The sequence below is a fragment of the Erythrolamprus reginae genome, chromosome 1, assembly GCF_031021105.1.
Source record: "Erythrolamprus reginae isolate rEryReg1 chromosome 1, rEryReg1.hap1, whole genome shotgun sequence".
Classification (NCBI taxonomy): domain Eukaryota; kingdom Metazoa; phylum Chordata; class Lepidosauria; order Squamata; family Dipsadidae; genus Erythrolamprus; species Erythrolamprus reginae.
Window position 1 is genome coordinate 59,688,263 of NC_091950.1, and position 27,366 is coordinate 59,715,628.

The following is a 27,366-nucleotide window of genomic DNA, read 5'->3' on the forward strand; positions in this document are numbered from 1 at the left end:
TACTCTTGGCCACATAATCCTCCTTCATAAAATCTCTGAAAGACCACACACACTTAAAAAATACTTTAAAAGATTAGCAAAACCTCACAGGATTTAAGTGAGAAAAACAAAAAGAACCACTTTCACATGATTTGGTCATTAAATTTTGTGAGGAGGGGATTTACAGTCCTATCTGGACTATCCAAATGGGAACATTTGAGAATATGACACTATTATGTGCTGGATGACTTTTGTAAAAGGCCCAAAAAGCTTACAATCTAAATTTGATAGAGGAAGAAACATTAGAAAGGGAGAGGCAAGGGGATCAAGAGATGAATATTGTTTATTAAGTTTTAGATTTGTTTCTCAGTGTTTCAACCTGATGTACAAAGATGAAAATATATGACAGAAAAATAAGGCAAAGTACAGATTGTAAATGGCAACAATCAGCAACCAGAAAATACACAGTAGACAGTAGCTAACACAAGGATCAGACCTAATTAAAAATACCCATAAAATGAAGCAAACTGAAATGAAAGCTTCAAACCCAAAGCTGATGCAATCTCCTACTAATTCCACAGTTTAACAATTGCATCTCTGTGAACAAAAATGCCTTAGAAATTAAATAGAGATTGCACAGATAAAGAAATAAATATACAATATAAATAAATATGTAGACAAATTCAGTTTTTACATATAGGAATAGCCTCTAAGAAAAGGCAGGTCCATGCTTTTTAAGCTAAAGCCTTGAACTAAACTGGAATAGATAATGAAATTTGTGGACTGCCAACACCAGAATATCAAATATACCTGTTCCCTGGGATGGTGATGCATGCTTTAGTTATATCCCAATTTGAACCACATAATAGTTTTTATACTTCAACTAGCCCATAATGATGGGACTGGTTACAGGAGTTAAATTATAGTTCCACTCACTCACCTCTGTTTCTGAGGCTATAATTATTATTATATAATAATAAAAGGCATTTATTATTATCCATTTGTTATTATTAAACTAATCAGGAGAAACTCTTTTCCTACCACTATTACCTCACATCTTCTGAGATTGTAAGAAATCTCCTTCTTGGGGGCATCCTCAGGCTTTGAAACCTTGCTATCTGAAATTAAGCTAGCATTCCCCTTTCTTCTCTCCCTCCCAAGCTATCTGATTTAGGATCAGAATTCTTTAGATAATTGCTTGAATACTTCTGGAACTGTCAAATGAATGTGGCTTGAATAAAGAATGGTTTCTTGAGTTCTCTGGAATATTTTTCACAAACCTGGCTGGCAATGTTCAGTAGTACATTTCCCATTCAAAGAGGAGTGGCAGCTATGCTATTTTTCAATATGTATTATACTTCCCATATAAAGTATCAATATGATGTGCAAGATTCCATTTTATCCTCACAACAACCCTGTGAGGTAGGCTGGGAAACAGTGATTCATAAGGCTCCTTGGCTATGTAGACAACTGAACCACTGACAGGAATAGTGGAATGCAGCAGTGCACAAGAATAGTAAAAAAATATAAAGAACTCAACTCAGATATCCCAACAAGTCTAAAACTCTAATTATATATATCTATATCACAGTGACTAAGAATTGTCCACTCTTGATTGACTGTAGAAGACTATTATCATGGAAAGCATTTCCCAATGGCAGAATGTATGAAACCATTTAATTTAGTATTAATCAAAACAGTTTGTCATGCTAGAGTTGTAAAATAGGTCCCAACCAAGCCAATGGCCAGAAGGATAAAATTACAACATCTATTTGTCCTTTTAGACTAAAAACACATACCCACAGACACTTTTCACTTCTAATCCATAAAGCAACTAGAGCCTAGATGCCACAAAGTTTACATGCCAGTCATGAGATATTTTTGACCAACATCGCTATGTTTAGAACAGGAGACCTCAGGTATCCATGGAGAGCTCTGTTTGTTGAGTGCATGTTAAATACTGGCATAGCTTGGACTCACATACTTACCTCACTGCTAATTTTATCAGCGTTCCCTTTTGAAGGGGGCTGGTAACCTTCGGCCAAGCTGTCAAATGCATCTGGATCACAAAGCTGGATGGTTTCCTGTGACCTATCACCCTGTACATTAAGCTGCTTGCCAGTCTGCAGGTTGCTTGTGTGTGGCAACCTCTGCAAATGAACACTGCCTTCGGTGTTTCGACTAGCAGGTGGACGGTAGATTTCAACTGTTGGGCGCGAAGAACCATATGTTACTGTAACCAGAGGCTTCTTCCGAGGTAACCGATTCTCCTGTATAAAATTCAGATCTTCATCAATGAGATCATCTGGCTCAGGCTTAATGTCAATCACAGCTTCCAAGGAGGATAGCTCCCGTAAAGGTTTTACAGTTGACATTAATGGGGATGGTGACTCATCATGACTGGGCGGCCTGTGGAGAAACAGGGTGATTAACTTTGCCTCTCATCTTTTAAGAAACAGCTTTGCAATAAGAAAGCCAACAGCAAAACACACACATATAATTTACAAATTTTGTACATCATCTTTTCATCTTAGCTACAGTTACGGAGTAAAAGGGTAACAATCTAATCTAGAAATAGCCTTTATTTGACTTGACAGGGGGATTCTCCATTTTTCAATTATTTCCAACTGCTCTCACAATTATGATATTTACAGAGACAGGTTCCACTGAGCTTAATTTACTCAAAGGATGCAATGACTAACACAATACTTTCTGATGTATCCTTGGAACTTGCTCAGTCAAACATATTCTTATGTCTCTTTTAATTGAACAAAAAGGTAAAAACAAAGACTAAGCAAGTGGCAAAAAGTAAAATAAGCTATGATGTGTAGGTGAGAGGGAAAATAAGGCAAACAAAAAATAAAATTCACACAAGGTCAGCGATGGCTAACCTTTTCGTCACCAAGTGCTGAATGCACACGTGTATCCATGATGCAATGTGCTTGTTACCCCCTGCATGTCCCCCACCATGCATGCGACCCCCATGTGTACCCCGCCCCCTCATGCATGCAACCCCCTGAATGTGTCCTTCCCATGTATGTACACATGACCTCCCCATGCATCTGCCCACTGCATATGTGCACATGTCTCACGCATGCACTCTGCACATGTACAACAGAGAAACAAAAACCAGCTGGCTGGCGGGAGGTGTGCACATGCATGCTGGAGCTGAGTGGAGTGATGGCTCATGTGCCTGCAGAGGGCTCTGCATGTCACTTGTGGCACGCATGCCATAGGCTCACCATCACGGCACGAGGGAATATACATACATATGAAGATGAATATGTATGTAATTTTAAGGAGAAATACAAGAAAGACAGCTGTCCTGCTGTATCTTCTATTCATAACATTTTTAAAAATGAAAATAAATGTTGAGGGTTAAGCACATTGAATCTTCACTGTAAAATTTTCAAAACATTCAATTGAATTTTAAACAAATTATTTATATCATCTAATGAAACACACATATTATTTTCCAGTGATTTCTGATATGCGCCAAATTGATATTTTATGTTGCATAAATTTATGTGTTCTAAAACATATGGATAATAAATCAGTAACATAATTCATTATGAAAAATTAGTGATTTTTTTCAATTTCTTCCAAAATTTTCTACTAGAAAAGCTGTCTGGTTAAGCATATCCTTAAGCATAAACTTTAGGCAAATTAATACCAATTCCAGCATAATCTATAAATTCTATTATATAGTATAATTTCAGCAGAATAGACTGCTACACATAGATTATCTTTGTAGTAAAGTTTTGATAATCTTGTAAAATAAATTTAAAGAAATTCTGACACAGTCAATACATTCAAATGCAACCAGGTTTTTTAGGGCTTTCAAGATAACCTTCTGTGCTTAACCTACAAAGCTGTATAATCCTGATCACTTCCTGGCTTTACAATGTGAAAGACAGATGAGCCTGAATTTAAGGTAATTTCACTCTACTCAAAAGGGGCATAGAAATAAATACTAGTAGTCATTGTTTAGTGATGTCAACTGGTATTGGCAACTAGATTAAGTGAAACATAAAAATCAGATGGCCATGTATATGCTTCAGAATTTACAGAGAATAGTGTGTATCAACTGATTGCTATTTTTTATCACAGTCATAAATGTGAACAATCACTATCTGAAGCAGTCACTAAATAACTATAACGGTCAAGTTCTTCTCTTTGTTACATTGTTTTCAGCTGAAATCCATTCTCAAAAGAAGGTATTTATGTGAAATATTTAAACATACATACATACATACATACATACATACATACGTGTGTGTGTTAAGAAATCCAGCCTTAAAGACAAGTGTACATTGAATTACAGCCTCTTGCATCAGAAGTGTCAAAGTCACTGCATCACAGCCGCATCATGTGATGTATCAGGACTCTTTCCCCCTTTACTAAACCAGGCGGAGGCATGTGACACATCCAGCCCAGAGGCCACACATTTGACACCCCTGCCTTATATTATTTGAGTAATCCTTCCATCAGTACTTTATCACCAACATTCCCATAAGGAATGTGCACCTCAATTTAAGCTAAGCAGCCAACCATGGTTAATGCTCATATGCTGTTAGTCCCATGTTTCCTCTCTTGCACCTTAGGTCTTTTTCGATTCCTTCTTATTTCCAATTTCAAAGAAAGCCATCCATCTGCTTCCAAGATTGTAAATTTAATTTCAAAGTATGTTTGCAGTCCTGAAGCATATACAAGTTATTGTATGCATGAATCATTGTTTTCTGGATTGGTGGCAAGGGAAAATAATGTTTGTCACTAAATAAGAACAGAGGGAAAAATACACAAGGGGAGAAAAAACAAACACAAAGCTTTAGTTATCTGGGGCATTATACTTGAGGGAATCTAAGTAACAGTAGTTATTCTTAAGACTACTTGGTGATTTTATGATGTAGCTGAGATCACAATTACAAATGTTGTGATGTAAAATACCGTTCATCTGTAATGTATCATTAGCTCCTAATAACTCAAGGAGAACCTTACCGAAGAGCAGCAACTCTCTGTTCCTGAGAACTAGTAGAAACTCGGAAGTCGATCCTTTCAGGTCGAGAACTTGAGACTGTAAGAGGCTGTAGGATTTCTTCTCCAGTCCTCTCCTCACTCCCACCTGTCGCACTTTTTCCAGAAGAGAGACTGGTCTCAAAAATGTTAGATTCAGAAGATTTTAGGTTTGTGGGCTCTAGGAAAAGAAGTAAAATTGATTTCACCTCAAAATTAAGGGTGGTATTTACAGAGAACTGCAAACTGCCTTCCACTGTGGATTCAATAAAAAAAATACCTCTTCTTATTCATACTATACAATAATTTTTTCAACTTCACATAACACTTTTTATTGCTCTTCTTGCCTAGATCATTGTAATCTTGTCTAAATAAATTTATCAATAAATGTTTAAGGAATGCTAACAATTTATATGAAAGTATGTGCACAGATTCTTTTCTCAAGAATTATCTCAAAGATGTCATGTAGCCTTTACTTACCTGTAGTTACTGACCGAAGCTTATCTAAGACACCATGAAGCCTAAAAAAATAAGAGAGTATTTAGTAAATTACAAAAAGTCAACTCAAGACCCAAATTACATGCAGTTGCTGAAGGCCTAGAGAAGTTATCACCAAATTGTGTTTTCTATTATAAGCGGGGGGCGGGGGGGGGGGGAGGAGTCACCATATTATTTGTAATTACATTACAAGATATTTTAAGTTTGTATGAAATCAAATCTTATTCTGACCTCTTTTTATCCTAAACCTGCCTAAACCTAAACTGTGGAATATGGCCCAAAGTCTACCATACAAATATGAAATATAGTTTCCAGTCGCTCTTCTTGCTTTAAATAAAATTACTAAAGGCACTGCAAAAGGGCTTTTTAAATATAATTTATGTTTATATTAGTATCTAATACTTCAATAATCTTGTGTTGTTCTGTACATCTTCAAACAGATTTACAGGAAGAAAGTCTGTAAGCTTTGATTTTAAACTCCAAAATCATTATACTTCCTCTGCCTGCTGTCAGTGTTTGGCCTGACACCTGTTAAGATTTATTTTTCTAACTCATGAAAATAAGTAGATAGCTGTCCATTGCACTGCATATTTAAAACTGCATAGAAATAAAGCGAGTCCACTATTAAAAAGGTACAAACCAATATCTTCTTTAGTGCAAACTGTGTGGTCCCTGGGGGGGAGTTATATCTTGTTTTTGCAAGTATCATTTTTCTCTTGAGCATACAATTTATAATAGCCCCATTTAGGAAAAAAATATTTTTGGTGTACTGTTTTCAAAATAAATCTGAGAGAAATAAAATATTTCAGTGTAAGAATTGTTAATGCAAAGATTTTCTATTTCTAGGGGGGAAATGTTTCTCCTTTTCTTCTCCACAAGGCTTTTCATCTTTAAGGATTGTTTTTTGTAATGCTGTAGTGCTGTATTTTTGTGCCTTATAATAAGTACATATATCGGTACATGGAGCAGATGGAAAATACATACCATACAGTAAATCTTACAGTGTTGTTTCCTAGAAAAAGGGAAAGATCCTCTGTCATCTGTTCCTGGCTCTTCTTATTGGCCACCATGACCATAATATAATCTGGTAATTCTTCATCTGATTTAAAGAATTAAGAATAAAAATTAAATGTTAAAGCAGCAACTAATTTTTTATCTACTTAACATCCCAATAGTTTGATTAAACTATTTTCCCATCTCTGTTCTAAGTCTATGAATGTGATACAGAAAGACCATGAGGAAAAACAATGGTGGATTGACAGCCATCACTTCCTTGGAACTCCTGAACTGATCAAGAAGGCTAGGATTACCCAGACTCCAGTTCTTACAGCCTAGAGAATCCAAATAAAATCACCCTGCCTAAGCCAGAAGTTCGGCACCTTCAAATGGACACTGGTTCGCCTACTTGCTCTCAACTACTTTAGGAGTTGCTTATTAATGATTTTCTGGTTGTTAAGAACCTTCTGAATGGAAAGTTTCATTACATTGGGAGAATTTCCTTCTACCTGGTATTTTATTGCAAGGTTCGACAAACCCAGGCGCCTGGTCGCCAGTGGCGCCTAGAAAATGTTGTCTGGCGCCTAGAAAATGTTGCCTGCTGTACTGTATGTCAGCGTTTCCCAACCGGTGTGCCGCCTAGGCAGGGCGCTGCGGTGCCTCTGACCTCTCCGCTCCTGCCCGATGCCGCGGTTTCTGGCGCTCTCCTGCTGGGTCCCAAAGAAGGCAGGCAGGAAGGAGAGCTCCATTCTTCGCGCCTTTTTCCCGCCTTCCTTCTTTGGGGCCCAGCAGGAGAGCGCCAGAAACCGCGGCATCGAGCAGGAACCGGGAGGTCGGAGGCACCGGCACGGCAGCGCCCGCCCAGCTGAAGGTTCCCTGTCGTCATCGACAAGTGTCCTTTGGGGCCCGGCGGGAGGGCACTGGCGGTGGGAGCGGGGGGGGGCCGCGGCTGCAGCGGCACAGGCAGTCGCGGGGAGATGGCGGGGGGAGCGGGGGGAGCGGGGGGCGGCTAAAGCGGCCCCGGGCACCGTTCCCTGTACGCTTTTCCAGGGGCGCGCAGGGAGCCGCGGCCACCCGCCCGCCTACCGGATTTCCCTCCGCGCGGCTGGGGCGGTGGATTCGCCGCCCCCGCCAGCCCGATCTCCCTCCAGTGGCTGGTGACGTAGTTCTACCGCCCTCGCCAGCCTGATCTCCCTCCGTGGGGGGGTGGGGGGCGACGAACCGACGACCGGGGGCTGTCCGTCCGTGTTGGGTGGTGCAGGGCAGGCACAGGCAGCCCCAGGGGAGAACAAGGGAGGGAGAGAAAGGAAAGAGAGAGTAAGGGAGGGAGAGAAAATTGAATGAAGGAGGGAGAGAAAGAAAGAGTAAGAAGCAGAAAGGATAGAGAAAAAGGAAGAGAAAGGGAGGGGGAGAAAGGAAAGAGGGAGGAAGGGGGGGAGAGAAAATTGAATGCAGGAGGGAGAGAAAGAAAGAGTAAGAAGTAGAAAGGATAGAGATAAAGGAAGAGAAAGAGGGGGAGAAAGGAAAGAGGGAGGGAGGCGGGAGAGAAAATTGAATGAAGGAGGGAGAGAAAGAAAGAGTAAGAAGTAGAAAGGATAGAGAAAAAGGAAGAGAAAGGGAGGGGGAGAAAGGAAAGAGGGAGGAAGGGGGAGAGAAAGAAGATATGAAGGAGGGAGAAAAAGAAAGAGAGATAGGAAGGAAAGAGGGAGAGAAAGGAATGAGAGAGAAAGGGAGGGAGAGAAAGGGAATGAAAGAGGGAGAAGGGGTGAGAGATAGAAAGGATAGACAGAAAGGGAGAGAAAGGAAAGAGAGAAAGGGAGGGAGAGGAAGGAAAGAGATGAGAGAGGAAGGAGGAGACAGAAAGAGAGGAAGGAAGGAAGAGAGAAAGAAAGAGGGATGGAGAGAGAAAGGAAGGAAGAGAGAGAAAGAGGGAGGGAGAGAGAAATAGAGCGAAAGGGAGGAAGAGAGATTTTTTTTGTCCAAACTTTTTTTAGCGCCCCCCCCCCCCCATGTTCCCCAGGATTTTGAAAATATGAAAAATGTGCCGCGGCTCCAAAAAGGTTGGGAAACACTGCTGTATGTGTATACAGTATATTTTTCCCGCCTTGTGTTTACGCCCAGAAATGGTACATCTTGGCTTCCGTAGCTCCGCCCATCAACCTCGGAGCGAGCTGCTTTCCCAGCGTCCCCTGCGCTTGCGTGCGTCTCTCCCTCCCCCCCTTGCCTCCATTCCGCCTCCTACTCGAACCCCTTCACTCCCCCCCACCGCACACAGACGCTCCGATCTTGGCCGCTCACCCGCCTTCGGAGAGAAGCGGAAGCCCCTCCCCTCCCGGCGTGAGGTTTTGTTCATTCCTCCTCCGGCCGCGTGCGCGGTGACTTCCGACCAGTAACCCCTCCTCCCCCCTCCCCCCCCTCACCCGCGTCCCCGGCCCGGTCTCCCTTTCCTTCTTCTCTGTTTCGGTTTCTGACTAACGGTCTCCCCTCGGATCCCGACGGGAGTACAGCAGAGCCGGCTCGGCGGAGCCAGGCCTGCGCCGGGGGGGGAGGGGGTGAAAGCGATGTCAGGTGGAGACTCGGCAAAAAACCAAGTTTGCTTAAAAAAAATTCTGGCTCCTAAATTTTTTGGCTGGCTCCTAGATTCTGAACAACTTTGTCGACCCCTGTTTTATTGGATAAAAAAGTTTTATGTACCGTGTTTTTTGGACTATAAAATGTACTCCCTCCCACCCCCCAAAAAATTGGGTGGAAATGTCTGTGTGTCTCATAGGGTGAATGTTGCCAAGGGCCCTGCCCCCCGACTTCTGCCTCTCAGCAATTTGCCTCCTTGCAGAAAACAGCAAACAGCCTGGTCAGCTTCACCACCACCTGATTTAACAAGAGCAACAGATTGGGGATTGGATCTGCCAGAATACCACAGATTAGCTGTTCCAGGCTGCAGGGATTACCACCGCCCATCACTGCTGTTTTCGCACTTCATCATTGCCACCTATCACCACCTCCACACGCCCCATTTTGAAAATAATGCTACTAATGTACTTTATAAGTTTCCCCCCTATTTTTATAATTATTTCCTAGCTGTCCTAGAAAACAGATTTATGGAAGAGAAAAATACAAATCGATCAAATAACTAAACAGCCTACACATCAAAACAATATTTTGAACAGTTTCTATTTTTACAGCTAAAATTATTATCAAACTTACCAACATAAGCTCCCAGTTCCTGTAGCTTTCCCTTTATAGCACTCTATATGTATAGGACAAAAAAAAAAAGGGGGGGGGATAATTCTTACTTTCAAACCATCAATATCCTGAAATTGTTTCAAACATCTCACAATGAAATGTTTTTTTAAGGGATCACATGAATAGCAAAACATTTTAAAAAGCTTTATAAAGATTATATTAATACATGTGATAGGGCTGTACATGTTCTAATTTTTTTTCAGAAGCATATTCTAGGCATTGCATCTTTTTGCTATTTATTAAAGTATACCAAGTTTTCTTTGGACTTCAGTGCAAGCCTGAAAAAAAAAGTTGCAGTTGCTTTAAACTTGGATTAATTTTAATGAATAAACTCCTTAAATCAGACTATTTTTTCCACATTTGCACTGAAGCCTGAAAAGAGCAAGTTGCTTTAATGAACAGCAACCATACACTATGCTCATGTGAAGTCTTAAAGCATTTCTTCCCACTGTTTTTATAAAAAATGCACAACCCTGATTGTATGCCAGTTGTAGAGAATAGGTTCATCACTAGAAAAACTCATCTAAAATTCAGCACAAGGGAAGCTAATAGAACTCATAGGATTCAATCTGTGTGCAACATGAGACTTTTTTTCAATGATGTGTTTAAGGTGGAGATGTACCATCAAAGCTGTAGCATTTAAATTAAATGTTTTCCTTTTTGGCTCAAAGATGATCTAATGAACATACTGACCTAGTTTATACATCACATTATGATATAATACAGTCTGCTAGGACTTGGTTTAAAATGATGCCTAACGATCTATACTATAATAAATTATAAACGCAGAGAAAGATAATAATAAACAGTTTTAATGGAGTCCTATGTTCATTGACTTCTACATTGCATATGATAATCAGATTATTTGATAAACTGATACAATATTTTGGAGATATAATATATTTCAGCTGAGAATCCTTAAGGTTAGGAAAAATTTAGGAGATGTGTCAAGATTAAAACCAATTACAAAATAATCTAATTACATGATAATTAGGCCTTAACAAATCATGCTTTAAAATATAAACTGCAGGAAATACATAGAATGGGGTCAGAAGGAAAAATCAAAAACATAATTGATTCTCAGCTACCAAAGGAGATAATCCTTTGTTATCTATAAATTAAAGTTTCTGCAAATGAGATAAAGCTTATGATATAAGCAGCTGATGGCCAAGTCCCAAAGTAATCAGATCAATACCAAGAGATTACAAAACTTCTGAGTTTTGAAGAGCTCCACCAGCCAAGTGAGAGCCTCCTTGATTAGAGAGTACAGTGGTACCTCGAGATACGAGTTTAATTCGTTCCGGGCCTGGGCTCTTAAGTCGAGCAGCTCTTATCTCGAACGACTTTTCCCCATAGGAATTAATGTAAATAATTTTAATTGGTTCCAGCCCTCAAAAAACTCACAAAGTTAGTCTAAATTATGCAGAAAGACATGTTTTTAATGAAGAAATGTACATGTACATATAAATGAATAATGAAGTTTTTTTTACTTAACTTGTAAACTTTCTTAAACTTTTAAATTTACATATGTTCAACTTCTCTGCCACCCAATCCTGTAGGACAGAGGTCCCCAACCCTTTTTGCACCAGGGACCGGCTTTAAGCGATCAAGAGAGGAATGGGTGAATGAATGGACGGAGGGTGGGAAGGAAGGAAGGAAAGAGGGAAGGGACAGGAACAGAGGAAGGAAGCAAGGAAACTTATGAAAGGGGAGAGTAAGAGAGGAATGAGTGAAGGGAGGGAGGGAAGAAGGTGGGAAGGAGAAAGAAAAGAAGAAATAGAGGAAGGGAAGGTAAAAGAGAGAAAGAAAAAGAGCAAGAAAGAAAGAAAGAAAGAAAGAAAGAAAGAAAGAAAGGGGGAAGGGACAGGAACAGAGGAAGGAAGCAAGGAAACTTATGAAAGGGGAGAGTAAGAGAGGAATGAGTGAAGGGAGGGAGGGAGGGAAGAAGGTGGGAAGGAGAAAGAAAAGAAGAAATAGAGGAAGGGAAGGTAAAAGAGAGAAAGAAAAAGAGCAAGAAAGAAAGCTGCAAGCACCCCCCCGAGCCCCCCAGGCCGGCTGCAACCTTTTAAAACACGCGCGCCGCTTCGCAGCTGTCTCCTGAAGCCGAACGCGGAAGTTAGCGTTTGGCTTCAGGAGACAGCTCCTTGGCGCTTGTATCTCGAATTTGGGCTTGTAAGTAGAACAAAAATATCTCTCCCCTCCCAGCTCTTATCTCGAGTTGCTCTTAAGTAGAGCAGCTCTTATGTCGGGGTTCCACTGTATATATCATTATCAGCAAGGAAGATAATAAATATCCTAGATAAAACTCAGACAATTAAATTAAACTCAGTAGCTCTCATCCTTGGATTGCTCAATATCTCTCACAGATTCTGCAGCGTAGAACTGTTCATTTTGGATTATATAGAAGAGTGAAGTTAAATATAATTTAAGCTTAACTTTGTGCCTAACAACTCTATATGCAACATCCAGAATCTGTGCACAATGAATCTACAGTGGATCATGGTATGCAGACATCCCCAACCTCCTCTCCCTAGTATTGCATTTGAAACCATTGAAATACGTTGAGTTCATTCTACTGAATTTCAGTGGGGGGAAATGGTAATAGAAATGAAAGGCCTCTTACAAGGCAGAAGATTCTCGGACCCATCCCTAAGTCTAAAATTAAGCACACATATAAAGAAAGAACAATTTTCCAGCTCCACCCCTTCAAGTGATATCATCACATCTTCAGATGTGGCCTGTCAGCAGGTTAGAAAATTGAATTATGACTTTCAAGCCAGAGGAATAAGCGGAAATTGCTTATTCTTGTACGTTCTGAGACACAGCATAATTAGATTTAGCATTAAGTTTTCAAACTCAGACCATAGTTTAAACTAAGGTGGAGCATCTTAGTGACAACTGCACATATGTTTGCTTTTCATTTATCTTCTTTGAACTATCCATCACTGAAGCCCCAACTGTAGTGATGGTGGTAAATAGGAAAGGTGCTAACCTATAGCTATTTCTTCTTGTCGTCAAATACAGAGCCAAAAGCAAGTACTAAAATCAAAATTACTAAGGGCAATGTGCCCTTCTAGAAATTCTGAATATTTATATAGGGGTCTTTGTCTAATGGGATTAACCAGCAAGTAAATATGCATACGAATGCATTATTATTGTCATCCATTCTGTAGGTTTGCCTAGAATCTTTGGCAACCCAAAATTTGCTTTGCATAGACATAAATCTGCAATACTAAAAGCATATAACCTATATTATTTATTTATTTATTTATTTATTTATTGGATTTATATGCCACCCTTCTCCAAAGAGTCAGGGCGGTCACAACATATAAAAGCAATACAAAAACAATTCTAAAGCTCAATTATAAAACTAATCTAAAAACCCAAATCATAAAATCACAAACCACACTCATTCACATAATCCACATATTTAGGTCACATTTCAAGGAGAAATAAAATCTCCATTTAATTATATATATTTTAACTGTTCTAAAAGCACAACTCCAGCCTAGGATTATATGTTTTAAAAATGAGAAGTGGGTCGTGCTCCTTGCACACCTTACATAAAAGGAAATCTCAACTGACTGCACCTAGGCTTTCTTTCAAGTAATCCGAGTCAATTGGATTGAGATGGATGACTGCAGAAACTGAAATAATTAATCATGCAAAGAATCCCACTGTTACATATTTTTCCTGACAAAAATGTCCACCCCTAAAACAGGATATTCTACACACCTACTCAAATTAAATGCTTGAGAAATTAACCACGGTTATGCTTTCAGATACTGTAGTGCAGTACTACAGTACAGTCTTTGACTTCCAATCATTCATTTAATGATTGTTACAGAAGCAATGAAAAAAAGTGATATGGCTGGTTTTCCCCACGTCACATGATCAAAATTCAGGTTCTTGGCAACTGGCATGTATTCCCTAAGTTATGAATATTGCAGCACCACAGCAATTGTTCATCCTGCCCATTCCCCCCCCCCCGGCTCCCCACTATTGATTGATTGATTGATTGGATTTGTATGCCGCCCCTCTCTGAAGACTTGGGGCGGCTTACAGCATACAATATAAAACAATGAAATACAAAGAAAAATCCAATTAATTAAAACTACATAGCCTAAAATCCCAATATTTTAAAAATCAATCATACATATTCAGATCTCAACCATACATCACATTCATTGGCCAGGGGGCCAAGACTTAATTGCCCCAAGCCTGGCAACATAAGTGAGTCTTAAAACTCTTGTGGAAGGCAAGGCGGGTAGGAGCAGTGCAAATCTGTGGGGGGAGCTGATTCCAGAGGGCCGGAGCCCCCACAGAGAAGGTTCTTCCCCTTGGCCCCGCCAAGCGACACTGTCTGGTTGACAGGATCAGAAGAAGACCAACTCTGTGGGACCTAACCAGTCACTGAGACTCATACAGCAGAAGGCGGTCCCACAAGTAATTTGGCCTGATGCCATGTAGGGCTTTATAAGTCATTACCAACACTTTGAATTGTGTCCGGAAACCAATCTGCAGCCAATGCAGTCCGCGGACTGCTGGAAAAGTATGAACATGTCCAGGGAAGCCCATGACCACTCACGCGGCTGCATTTTGCACAATTTGAAGAGTCCGAACACTCTTCAAAGGTAGCCCCATGTAGAGAGCATTGCAGTAGTCGAATCTCGATGTTGCTTCCCCCACCCTCCCATCCTGCCACGCCAGACATTTTTGCTTCCACCATCCAATTGGCTTGCAAACATTTTGCATACCGAGAGCAAAATGTTCTGAGGCCTGTGATCTTGCATGACTTCAGGCCAAGGGAGTCCAGGAGTCCCCTGCAAAGTCTGGAAGGAGTTGTGCGGCTTATAAATCAAATCCATCAATCAATCAATCAAATCAAATAAATAAATAACACTTTCTGAAAGAGGAGATGGATGCAATTTTGCTGCCTCAAAGCAGCCCTCTAGCTTGCAAAAGTTTGGCAAGCCATAATCTTGCATGGCAGAGAGGCTGGAGAGGAAACAGTTTGCTAGATATTCGCAAGGTAAATGACCTAGAGAGGCAGAATGGGGGAGGGGAAGCAATTTTGGGGAGCATGAATTATCTCAGTGTTGGGGAAAGCCTTGGGTGATCTTAAGCATTTGGCCTGTTCCATTACTAGCCCCCACTCAATGGCCTTCCCCACCTTGCGATACCTCATAGGCACTTAATGACCTGCACATTCAATTAGTGAATGTGGGTCAAAAGCAGGGAGTTTTCATGTCCATTTTACATGATTCACTCCAACAGATACTCAGATTAAGAATGTAATTGGCAGGCTCCATTACATTCGTAACTGAAGGACTGCCTGTAACTTTGTAGGAAGTAAATTGAACACATTTGCATAAAATAAACAAAGAAAGCCTTTGCCATTTCTTACCAAATAAACTTTTCTTCACTATGTGGACTGACGGCAGAAAAAGACCTCATGGTCCGTCTAGTCTGCCGTTATACTATTTCCTGTATTTTATCTTACAATGGATATATGTTTATCCCAGGCATGTTTAAATTCAGTTACTGTGGATTTACCAACCAGGTCTGCTGGAAGTTTGTTCCAAGGATCTACTACTATTTTGTTCTTTAACAATACAGTAAAGTGAATCAAAGGATCCCTGCTTCCAGGTTACTATAGTAACCATGCTAAGGAGGATTTCTGTACCTTTAGGAATTGCATAGAAGAGAAAATTATGCTAGTTAATTGGAGAGAATGAAATAGAGCTTTTCTTGTCACAACAGCATTATGACATAAATTCTGGCATGTCACAAAATCAAAAGCTTTATTTTGATTAGAAATCCCTTCACTATTTTTCTACATAGCTATTTATATCAACAGAAGTATTTTCCAAATCAATACTAATATGTGTGGATTTCCAATTTACAAAACATTTTTAAATAAAGAGCAGATTTTATATATTTATTTTTATATCCATTTAATTTTTTATGAATAATGATTGTATTTTGATCCAAAATTAAAATAAACATTTAAGCTTACTTACAAACTTCTACAAGTACTGAGAACCATAAGTACATGAGCACAGTTGATTGTGCAGTGACCTTCCTTTTTCATTTTCTAACTTCCTGTCAAGCACAGAAGCTGAAGATCTGCACTTTCATTTGCTTAAACACACAGCCAAACACAATAGAATGAAGAACTAGATTCAAGTAAATATGAGTATAGCAACCTCTTCAGACTTCCTTGCACAATCCATGGAAGTTTAAAAGTAAAAAAAGGCAAAGCTTGTGCATTGGAAAGAACAAATACATACAGCCCAATCCCTTGTTTGAATATTGGAAGATAATATTTGAAAGAAATTGTGGAATGGGCTTCATTTTTACATTAGCGTTTTTTCTGGAATGAAGAAAGATCCAAATTATTTAGGAAGAAATGGAAGATTCTTGATTAAGATTGTTGATGGTAAGGAGCACTTATCTAACCTGAAGTCAGTCTTGTTGAGCAACACATTTAATGAATTTAAGAACTATCCTGAATCAGACCACTAGTCCATCTGATCAAACATTCTGTTCTCACAATAAATCACCAATCGTATGCCTTGGAAAAGCCAGCAAGCAAGATAATACTCACCTGCTTGGGCTCCCCAGCCAATGATAGTTATATTGCTTCTGATATTAAAAGTACATAACCACAATCATACTAATGGGCACTGATTATCTTTCTCTCCTCCACGAATTTGACCAAAGTATTCTCTTTCAAAACTCTCCAAATTTACAGATAACACTGTTTTTTGTGGTATTATTATCTTTTTATTTTCCATTACATCCTAAGTGAAGCAACTCTTTCACACATTGTTTTTCATAATATTTACTAAAGAACTGTTCATTAGTCAAGGCTACTAATGATACTGTAAGCTAATATTATGAGAAAAACTGTCCTTGATTACTCTCCTTATACAATAAATAATTATGTGTCTATTCTTTTTAGTAAATATTATGAAAAACAAAAAAATATAATTTAGTACATCCAATAACCTGAACAGGAGGCATACAACCACAGATTTACTAATAAATTTACTAATAAATAAAAAGGCAGTGTCCTGAAAAGTTTTATAAGCAGAACAATTCCAGAAATGTGATAATATTGCTTGAAAATCTGTTTATGCCTTTTGCTGAAAAAAGTCTAGGATATTATCTTTAAAACTATTTATTTAAATATAAATAGTTTTAAAGATAAGATATACTAGACTTTTCCCAAATATTTTTTTTCTTTCTAGTGCAGTTGTTCCATACCTTTTATTACCTGGAGCAACTCTTTTGCAGAATTTTTTTCCCAATTTGAGGACAGGCAGTTTGAATCAAAACTGTATCTATTATGACCACAACATTCGAGCCAATAGATTTGCTGCATGTTCCTTACCTTAGTTCCTTCGCTTTGAGTGAACTGACAAGTCAAAAATGAGGTTTCCTTAGATAGATGCACATTGATTTATTACATTATATACCACTTTTCATTCAGGAGAATGACATGATATACAGTGCTTCCTCCTCACAACCATTCTATGAGGTGTGTTAAACTTTAAAAAATGACTGACTGATCTCAAGTTACTCACAGGCATACCTGGCAATTTGGGCACTGAGACAGAATAGATACGTTTATTAAGGAAGGCATTGACTAGATATAAAGGGAGATGTGACTATAGAATTAAAATGGATGAAAATGCATCAACTTGAATCGATAGCTACAGCTTTAAGATACCTTTTAAGACTCCTGCCATTTTTTAATTTTGTGTGTGTGTACAAAATTGTATTTTTAATCGACCTTGTAGCAATACAGTACTCAGCTTGTGGCGCCCATCAATTTCTAGGGACGAAGCGAGAAGGTGACGCTTTAAACCTCGGAAAATGTCTACGGAGATTCTCAGTCGTGCAGGTCATGGTGATCCAAAAGGTGTTTTTCTGAAGAGGTAACTGGACTTTCTGGCCCAGTTGCCTTCTTGAGAAAGCACCTTGGGGTTAAACCTGGGAGGCAACCTCCCCTCCCCCAAAAGAAGCCCACGCGCGAGGCAACCGTTCCGGACAAGCCAACTTTCGACCCTGCCATTGGTTGCAGGGTGAATGAACGGTGAGGGGAAGCGAGTCAGGGCCCGCGCGGGAAAAAGAAATGGGGGGAGGGGTAAACGTTCCACCACCACCCGCTCCTAATTTTATTCGCCCGCCTTCCCTTGTGGGTGGGGGGAGGGGGTCCCCTGCAGTTCTCGTCACCCCCTAGGCCACCGCACCGAGGTTCGCGTCTCTCACCCGAATCTTCCGGCTGATCTCGGTGCCGATTTCCATGGCCACCGACACGGCCAGAGGCTCCCCACTCTTTCCGAAACCAGCTAGGCCCGGGCCAAATCCAGCTACAGGCTGGAAGACAGAGAGCGAGAGAGAGAGAGAGAGAGGAGAGAGGCCGAAAAAGATTAGGGACAAAACCCAAATAAGCCTCCGCAGACAGCGCCTCCTTTTGGGAGTCGAGGCGGTAGTGACGGCGGTGAGGAAAGAAAGCTCCTCCTTGCAGGCCTCACTGGACTTCTTAGCCGAAGCCGAGCGTCCACTTTGAGGAAAGCGGCGGCGGAGGCCACGCTGGTACTAGCGCGCCCTCCTTTGAGCTGAATCTTTTCCTCTGGGGAGATCGCCGGCTTGTGGGTTGATTGTGCAACCTGTCCAAATCTCCTGGTGAATTAAAAGCACAATTGTGTCAGCCAACCAGCCACATGAGTGAGTTGTTATGGCAACATTCGCCACAAAAGGTGTGTCGGGGAAGGTAGATGGAAGCCCGTTTGCCAAAGGAAGAGAGGAGAGTGGGATATTTTAGATTGAGAGGCATTGTTTTTAATAACATGCAGTTTGTTCAGGTTTGAGAACGATATTTCCTTCTTTCATTTATTGTACATGTCATTCCATAATGTTCTGTAGGAGCACTTGAAAGAAACTTTTAACTCTGGGTGTGTCTTTTTTCACTTGATATTTATGAACCTTTAGTGAATTTTCAGTGTATTTGATGCTAATTTTAAAATAAGCAAAAAGTCCCATCGCAACTTAAAAAATCTTAACTATTATGGAATATTAAAAAATGTTTTACAGGTAGTCCTTGGCATCACAATTGGGACCAGCAAAGTGGTTGTTAAATGAATCACATCCAATTTTACATCCTTTTTGCCACCATTGTTAATTGAATCACTTAAGTGATTCATTTGGTTATTAAGTGAATTCAGCTTCCCCCATTGACTTTGCTTATCAGAAGCCAACAGGAAAAGTGGCAGTCACATGATCTTAACATAAATACTTGCCAAATGCCCAAATGATATGACTGCAAGGATGTTTCAATGGCTGTAAGTCAGTTTTTTTCAACGCCATTATAAATTTGAAAGATTGCTAAATGAATGTATTTATGAATTTAGTAGTTATTCTGGCGGCAACACAGGTTTTCTTACAATAGGGCTGTGTTAAATCATGTTTGTACCTCGGCTATCTATGAGGAATGGAAAACAGTTACAAATAATTTCCTTTTTTGATTAATTTTATTGTGATCTAATATGGTATTTATTTTTGATTGCACCCTTTTCATCAACTGAAAAGGATGCAGTGGAGATGATGGGACCAGACAACTGGTACATTTGATGGAGGGAAAATCCAAACAAGGGCAGTCTATAAAGACATTGCTTTTTGATATGCCTATTAAGGTCAAATCAGAAATTATCACTGAAGAAAGGAGTCATACAGAAGATTTATTTAATGGAGTAATGATTCTAACTTTTTTATCAAGACTGATTATATTAAGATTCTTAGTTATGCAAACAATGGGTTGAAATTTAAACTAAAAGAAGTTTTCAAAGACTTAAAAGGTTACAAAGCATTGAAATATTTAGAACTAGAAGGAACAATACAAAAAGAACAAAAGATCCATTCTGAGTATAATAATTTTGTCATAACATAAAGAAATGCTGACTTCTAGAAGGGTCCAAGTTAATACTTTCAAGAAGTTTTCATACTCTGCATGCAATTGATATAAAAAGCCTTTTTTTCCTAATGTGACTAGATTTGTATTTTTCCTTCATATTTCTCTGCAAGTAAGAGGGCAGCTAGATATCTTTACACTGTTATCAGATGACAAATTATGATTATTTTTGTTTCAGATTACAGACATTGTAAAATGCACCCACGAATCCATCTACAGTATATTGACAGTAAACTTAATTTAAGGAGAAGATTAAAATATTTCTGAGAATGGTAAAAATAAAACCAATGTATTTGGAAAGTCTGACTTTAATCAGAAAAGCTTAGCATAATAAAAAAACCCTGATCAGCTGCTATTTATTGTAAACTCCATATATATTTCCGCAATGGCCTTTTAGCCAAAGCAGCAGCTGTTCCATTGCTGACATTCTTGATGCTAAACGTTCCAACTTTCTAAGGTAATGACTGCAAATGTACATGGTCTTCTGTTTGATGAGTGAAACTGATGTCTGCCACTTCAGTTTGCATTTGATTTTTTCCAAAGCACTTTTGACATTAATTTTTAAGTACTACATTTCACTACATAGTTTTCTCTGTTCACTGATCTTACAAAGTATACTCTTACTCTTTACATTAGGCTTCATAGCGTTGCATAAATGCAACATCACATATGCACTTTTTTGATTGATAAAATTGATGATTGAAGAAATTGCCTATGTTTTTCTCAGTTCCCAACTATATGGCCTCTTTTTTATTTTATAGACTGTATCAGGGGTGGTCAATTAAGCAGTGTGGAGCAGGTTGTATGTGGCCCATGGGCCATGAAATGCCAACATCTTAGACTATATTCTAGATTTTACAGTGGTTCTTGCATTTCCAGAAAAGGACTATGGGATTACATTGAAGAGGAAGGACGGAAAACTTAAATTCCACACATATTTTGAAACTGCGTCCAAGTCACTGTATGCATGATAGCCCATGATACGTCTCACTATTCACATAGCACAAATAACTAAAAAACCAAAGTAGACAATATAGATAAATGTCTACTTTGTCAACCTGTTTGAACAAAGAAAAAATGCTTTCCAAAAGTGAATGGGATGTACATGAAGAATAAAAATAAAGGACTTAATCTTTTTTTCATTCCCGAGTTTCTTACTTTCAATTGGCCACAAGTGGGCAGCACTCCTATCACATATTAACTTAGAGAAAAATAAATAGTAAGCCCCTCTTAATTTATGAATTATTCACCCCATTCACTCTTGTGATAGCAGCTTGACTCCAACAATGCTGAATTAATTCAGCTTTGCCAGGAAGAAGAAATTTGAGGTCTTTCCTGTTACAGATGGAAAAGGATGAGATGAAACTAGAGCTTTAGAAACTGAACAGGGATCTGTTTTAATCATTTTTTTTGCTCTGATTCATGCAGTTAATATAAGATTATATCACTTACTTAGCCATTTGTCTATTTCCTAGCATGGGAAGTAAATATTGTTAGCTGCCCTGAGTCCTGTTGGAGTGGGCAGTATATAAATATAAACAATAAATAAATAAATAAATCTTACTGGATTTAATTGATTTCTTTTTCTTTTCTTTTTTGTCCCTTAAAATCTTCTTAAAATCTGCAAGCTGTAACAATAAAAATAAAGGAGAATTTTGAACAAAATGGAACTGCATTAAATGCTATTCTGTTAAATATAACCAAGAGGAAACTAATAACAGATGGTTTTAGAATTCAAATAAAGATATTGTGAATTCTAAATAGAGAATTTCTGCCTTTTAGGCTCAACTATAGTCAGTAAAGGAATAAACCAGTGATGGCGAACCTATGGCATGGGTGCCACAGGTTGCAAGCGGAGCCATATCCAGTGGCACATGAGCCATTGCCCTAGCTCAGCTCCAACATGCATGCATGCGCCAGCCAGCTGATTTTTGGTTCACACAGGGGCTCTGGGAGGGTGTTTTTGGCTTCCAGAGAGCCTCCAGGGGGATGGGGGAGGGCATTTTTACCCTCCCCTGGCTCCAGGGAAGCCTTTGGAGCCTGGGGAGGATGAAATACGAGCCTACTGGGCCCACCAGAAGTTGGAAAACAGGCCTTTTCCGGCCTCCATAGAGCTTCCGTGGGGTGGGGGAAGCTGTTTTCACCCATCTCAGGCATTGAGTTATAGGTGTGGGCACTCGCACATGCACATTCTTTTGGCACCCAAGGAAAAAGGTTCGCCATCACCGGAATAGACAATCAAGAAAAACACTAATCTAGCACCAGTAGCCTTGAAGTCCTTGGAAAATATATTCCGATGCCATGATAGCCCTATACCTATAAAGATCGGATTAATTCAGATAATAGCATTCCCTATAATGTTCCAAGGACTTTAAAGAAACAAGCTAGAAAAGAGTATTGGCATTTTTGTAATTTGACAGCGGAGAAAACTTCTGAGAAGTCGGCTAAGAAAACCAACAAACAGACCACTGAACAAACCAATCCAAAGTTCTTCATGAAGCACAAATAACCTAGCTGAGACTATTACAGTGGTCCCTCGATTATCGCGAGGGTTCCGTTCCAAGACCCCTCGCGATAATCGATTTTTCGCGATGTAGGGTTGCGGAAGTAAAAACACCATCTGCACATGCGCGCCCTTTTTTTCATGGCCGCGCATGCGCAGATGGTGGAGGTGGGGAGCGACGAAAGTGCGGAAGCCGACAGATTGCAGCACCCGCTCGCCTGCCGTTCGCCACTCGCCCGCCCTTCGCCCGGCCACACGCCGTTCGCTCGCTGCTCGCCCGGCCACCCGGGTTCGGGGGGGTACTGGGAAGCCCCCCAGGCCGGCTGCGACCTTTTAAAACAGCCGCGCCGCTTCCCAGCTGAGTCCTGAAGCCAAACGCGGAAGTTCGTCTTTGGCGTTTGGCTTCAGGACTCAACTGGGAAGCGGCGCGGCTGTTTTAAAAGGTCGCAGCTGGCCTGGGGGGCTTCCCAGCACCCCCCCAACCCAGGTTGGGGGTTCGGGGGGGTGCTGGGAAGCCCCCAGGCCGGCTGCGACCTTTTAAAACAGCCGTGCCGCTTCCCAGCTGAGTCCTGAAGCCAAACGCGGAAGTGGTTTTTTTTTTAATTAATATTTTTTTAAAAATCGCGATATAGCGTTTCGCGAAGATCGAGATCGTGAAACTCGAGGGATCACTGTATACAGTATTTTAGATACATTATGCAAAGACCTAATTCTCTGGAGGAAATTCTAACACTGGGAAAAGTGACAGGGAAGAGAACAGAATCACCAGCAACAAAGTAAAGATGCACTGCTGGAAAATCCAGTCAGGGACAGATCATCATGGAAATCTATGTGATTACTAAGGGACAAGATTGTTTTGAAAGCAGATAATCAAAATGTTCCTATTGATGAAAATTTACCTCCTTTTCTTTTCTTGGCTCTTGACTTCCAGCCTCTCCCCCTGAAGTAACCTTGGTACTTTTGCTGCTTTCCCCTCAGAGCAGAACAGCTTATAAGAGAATTCCTTAAAGATGTCAACCTAGAGTACAGCAGCTGTATAAAAATGGCTATTTCTATGCCAGGTATCACCAAAAAAAAAAAAAGATTGAAAATAAAACTACCAATTTTGCAATGTCCTTGTATCAATTAATGTTCTGTCACATCCTGATAATCATTAGGATAATGCCAATTTATTTAGCTATATCACAAGAACAAACAAATTTATTGTTCTCTCATTCATGCTGACTGTGTCCTCTTTAAACTAGAATTTCTAATTTAGAGAGTGCTTTTCAAGCCAATATTCTGTTGTCAACATCCTCCTATGTGTCCACTGAGCCAGCTAAGAAGCTTTGGATATCAGCATGACAGTGGATGTCCACAAAAAAAGTTTTTCTTTTTCTTGAAAGGCTATGATCAAGGGCTATTCAGTAAAGCTGATTCGAAAGTGATATAGAATAATTAAAACAGTTCCTCGTGTAATGCACAATTAAGAATTCATTGCCACAAAATCTAGTGATGGCAGGTAAGTCACATGGGTTTAAAAGGGAATTGAAGAATAGGTCTCCATTAGGAGCAGCATGCTTCCAAATATCAGCTTTCAAAGGAACAATGGTGGGTAAGAGATAGGTCTCCAGCTCCTACTTGCAAGGGCTTTAGAGCATCTAGTTAGCCAAATGCTGGTCTAAAATGATAAGCAGACCTATTATACTCCTGTGCACATCTTCACAAAGCACTAGGAAAAGCACACAGCATGAAATAAAGATGAAGGGGACATCAGGGACTGACTGGCACTTGTTTTGTTTCTACCCATCCTTTCTAGTCAAGTAGGAAGGGCATATTCCAAACCCCGTAGGCAAACATGTATCAACTAGGGGGTTTGGCACCTGCCCTTTGGAAGATCATCCTTTTTGGAAATCAGATGGGTGTTGATCAGGCATGGCTGAATGATGTGCTTCCTTAGATCAGTAACACCACCCTATAAACGCTCACAGAAGAAATGAGAAACAGAAGGCAGTAATTCTGCCATGGCTGAAGTTTTCTTCACAAGTACTTCAAGAGACGACCAGAGTGTTAAGTTTGTAAATGAAACTCGTGGGTTTGCCTGAATAGAAGCTAGCAAAGAACCAAACTACCAGGCGTCTAGAAGAAGAATTCTTTATTTGGCGCATATGCTCTCAGTGTACATAAAAGAAAATATAGATTTGTCAAGAATCATGTGGTACAACACTTAATGATTGTCATAGGGGTCAAATAAGCAATGAAGGGTTTGTTGTTCATTTTTTTCATTTTTTTCTTTTTTTACTCGCGCAATGCCGCTCTGGACTATAGAGGGATTTTAGGCGACCGGGTAAAAACTGAAGCAATTTCACGGGACACGACTTTTCCCCGGGCCAAAAAATAAAATAGACTTTGTTTCTTGGCTGCAGCGAGCGAAGGCGACGGAGAGGAATAGCAAGTCAGGGACGGACGTGTGCCTTCGGCATCCCTCGTCCGTGCCTTGCCAGCTCCCCGCCTTCGCCTCCGCTCCTTCCAAGCCAGGGCAGTGGCAGCAGCTGTCCCATTGCTGACATTCCCCCTGCCGAGCATTCCAGGCCTCTGAGGTAATGGGCCTTCAAACACAGAGGGCCGTGCTTTAATGACCGCACCGTATCCTTCCGCATGGCTGGAGCCAATGGGAACGCCTCCAAAAGGGGAACGAGGAAGGGAGGGGGAGGGAAGAGGCAGGGGGAGGGGAGGGGAGGGGAAAACCTCGGAGAAAAGCTCTCCTGGCGCTCCCGCAGCCTTCCTCTTGTCAAGAGAAGCTGGCTGAGCGAGGGGGCGGCCCGCCTTGATTCTCCCGCCTTCTTTCTAACTTTTCGCCGAGTGGGGAATGATACCCACACTCAATTTTGGGGTGTTGTTGTTATTGTTGTTGTCGCTGAGAGGCAGGAAGTGAGGCGCGTTCGCACTCTCAGCGCCCAGGAGAGAGAGAACCGAAGGCGGCTCCGCTTTAGACAGGACCTTCCTCTCCTTCCCGAAGGAATATAACCCGTGAAATGGCTTCGTCTGAAGCGCTCTTGGGGCTGCTGTCGGGATTTTACAGCTAAAAAAGAGACCTTTTTTTTTTTTTTTGCCTTGGGTTTTCGCAACAGGTAAAGTGAGCCAGCCGGTGAAATGATGAGCAAAGGATGGTGTGTGTGTGGTGTATGTGTAGATTGCCTTCGGATGTTTTATTTTAAGATGGTAACGTTTCCAAAGTAGGATTCTTCACCCGCTTTGGAAAAGTCCCCATTCAGACTCCGGAAAGGTTGCAGTAAAGAATAAATGACAATTGGATTATCTCCTTGACATAAATCAAGAGAGGGCGGGGAAAGGAGGTTATTTCACAGTAAAATCAGGTCTTGGATGGCAAAGCGGTTCACGACATGCTTTGTAAGTAAATTAAACCGGGTTAACTCCCCCCCTTAACTTACCTTGCCCCCCCCCCCCTCGTTGTCTGTTACTCCTTTTAATCTCTTACTTGGTTGAGTCTGACTAAGCGATCTTTTCCAAAATAAGTTTGTCTCTCCATCTGCACAATATATCTCGCAAAAGACAGAAAGCTTTGTGTAGAAAGCTAAAGTGATGTGTGCAGAGATTTTCCTAGGCATGCATTCCCAGTGGTCTCTTATTAATTCTAAGACTAAGCACCCGTGAGAGGAAAATACTAATCTTCAAGGTTTTATAGGGAGCATTTGATTTGTGGATTAAGATTAAAATGGTTTAAGACCATTTTATATATTGGCTCATCCCATTCTTAACAAAAATGACATTAACATTTTCTTGTTCTTGTGCTTTAAAATGTATTGTAGTGTAATGAGCATTTAACATAATTATGTTCCTTCCTTTTTATTTTTGAAAGAAGAACATGTAAACCAAAGAAGAGAGATTTATTATTTTTCTGTTGGTATATGATACTTCTCACTTGCTTTATTATTGTATGGAATCCTTTTGCAATCCAATCTGAAAATAAATTATATGGGAAATATTTCTGATTATACTTTGCATATTAAAACAAATACGATAAAATAGATTCTTGTAAAGAGTTCTAGAACTGCTATGATTTCAACATACATTTTATTCGATTTACTAATCTGTGTACCCTAAATTATGCAGAATGGAGAGTATTTGAAATAGGCGAATATGGCGAGGTCTAACATGACAGCAGCTGGTAGCAGAAAATAACAGCTGCTAAACAAAACTGGTTGTGCTGTGTTAGCAGGAATTGTGCTTGGCTAGTGTGGAAACTTGTTGAATAGGATTGAAGCATGATACCTTCTCCACCCATCCGCTGGCATTTTCTAATTGACTTGCTGTAATATGACTGCATTCTCTCTGGCTCATTTTTGGAAAGTTACAAAGATTAGGAAGATACATTTTTAAATGTTCCGGCCCTCTGATATTCTGAAGTGTAAAAATAGGATTCGTTGTCAGGAAAATTAACATTTTAAAAATATTTCTAAGTTAAATGTTGATATGTTTATACAAAAACATCAGTATAATAAAGAATGAATCCAGTAGAAGTTGAAACATGGAACACAATCCAGCCAGAAATAAGTTTGGTATGGCAATACATTGAATTCAGTGAAAGTGACAATATTTATTCAAAAGTGATCCCAGTAATTTAAAATAGATCTTAGTATCATATTAAACATGGATACAACTATAGGCATGTGTTTAATGTTTCTAAATGAAAACATTAGAGCTGTAAATATTTGTTGGAATATGTAATATCGTATAAGGAATAATTGAAGAAGCTTTAGAATTACATGCATTAATGATTGTACAGTACAGTACATGTGGTTAGAGAAGTATGGTGAAATGTTAAACTTCAGACATATTTCTGAGATAGCGTATTTAACATACAATTAAAAAGCTTGTATGTTGCAATATGGTACTTGTATCTAGGCAGAATATATAGTTTTGTGCTGTACTGAGATTGAAAATGAATTTGATGGGGAATAACAGAAGTTTAAAAAATGAGCATGGTGTGGTTTTTAATATGGTAATAGGAACAGACGACTATCCATCCAATTGTAATACTTCTAAGGTCAGTTTTGCAGCTTCTGATAGTTGGCCAGTGTTGTAGATTATTACTGGAATGGACCCATACCTTGATCATCCTGAATAAGAAGTAGACTGAGGTCCAAATTGTAAA

At 39.9% G+C, this 27,366-nt stretch overlaps 2 protein-coding genes across 6 annotated transcripts in view; one reads left to right on the forward strand and one right to left on the reverse strand.

Annotated features, from left to right (window-relative positions):
• ZC3H14 (zinc finger CCCH-type containing 14) overlaps positions 1-18,470 on the reverse strand; it is a 44,491-nt gene extending 26,021 nt beyond the window's left edge. For all 4 annotated transcript variants that reach the window (XM_070753798.1, XM_070753782.1, XM_070753791.1 and 1 more), the window contains exons 1-6: positions 18,010-18,470; positions 9,691-9,733; positions 6,475-6,589; positions 5,473-5,513; positions 4,978-5,173; positions 1,968-2,388 (exon numbers count right to left, since the gene is read on the reverse strand). In XM_070753798.1, coding sequence (XP_070609899.1) covers positions 1,968-2,388; positions 4,978-5,173; positions 5,473-5,513; positions 6,475-6,589; positions 9,691-9,733; positions 18,010-18,045 — 852 coding nt within the window. In that variant the 5' untranslated portion in view covers positions 18,046-18,470. The remainder of the gene's footprint in view (positions 1-1,967; positions 2,389-4,977; positions 5,174-5,472; positions 5,514-6,474; positions 6,590-9,690; positions 9,734-18,009) is intronic.
• Positions 18,471-24,914: 6,444 nt separating this feature from the next.
• PTPN21 (protein tyrosine phosphatase non-receptor type 21) overlaps positions 24,915-27,366 on the forward strand; it is a 64,738-nt gene continuing 62,286 nt past the window's right edge. The window contains exon 1 of one of the 2 annotated variants that reach the window (XM_070753815.1): positions 24,915-25,321. The gene's annotated coding sequence lies outside the window, so the exon portion shown is untranslated. The remainder of the gene's footprint in view (positions 25,322-27,366) is intronic. The other variant, XM_070753824.1, reaches the window with a different exon arrangement.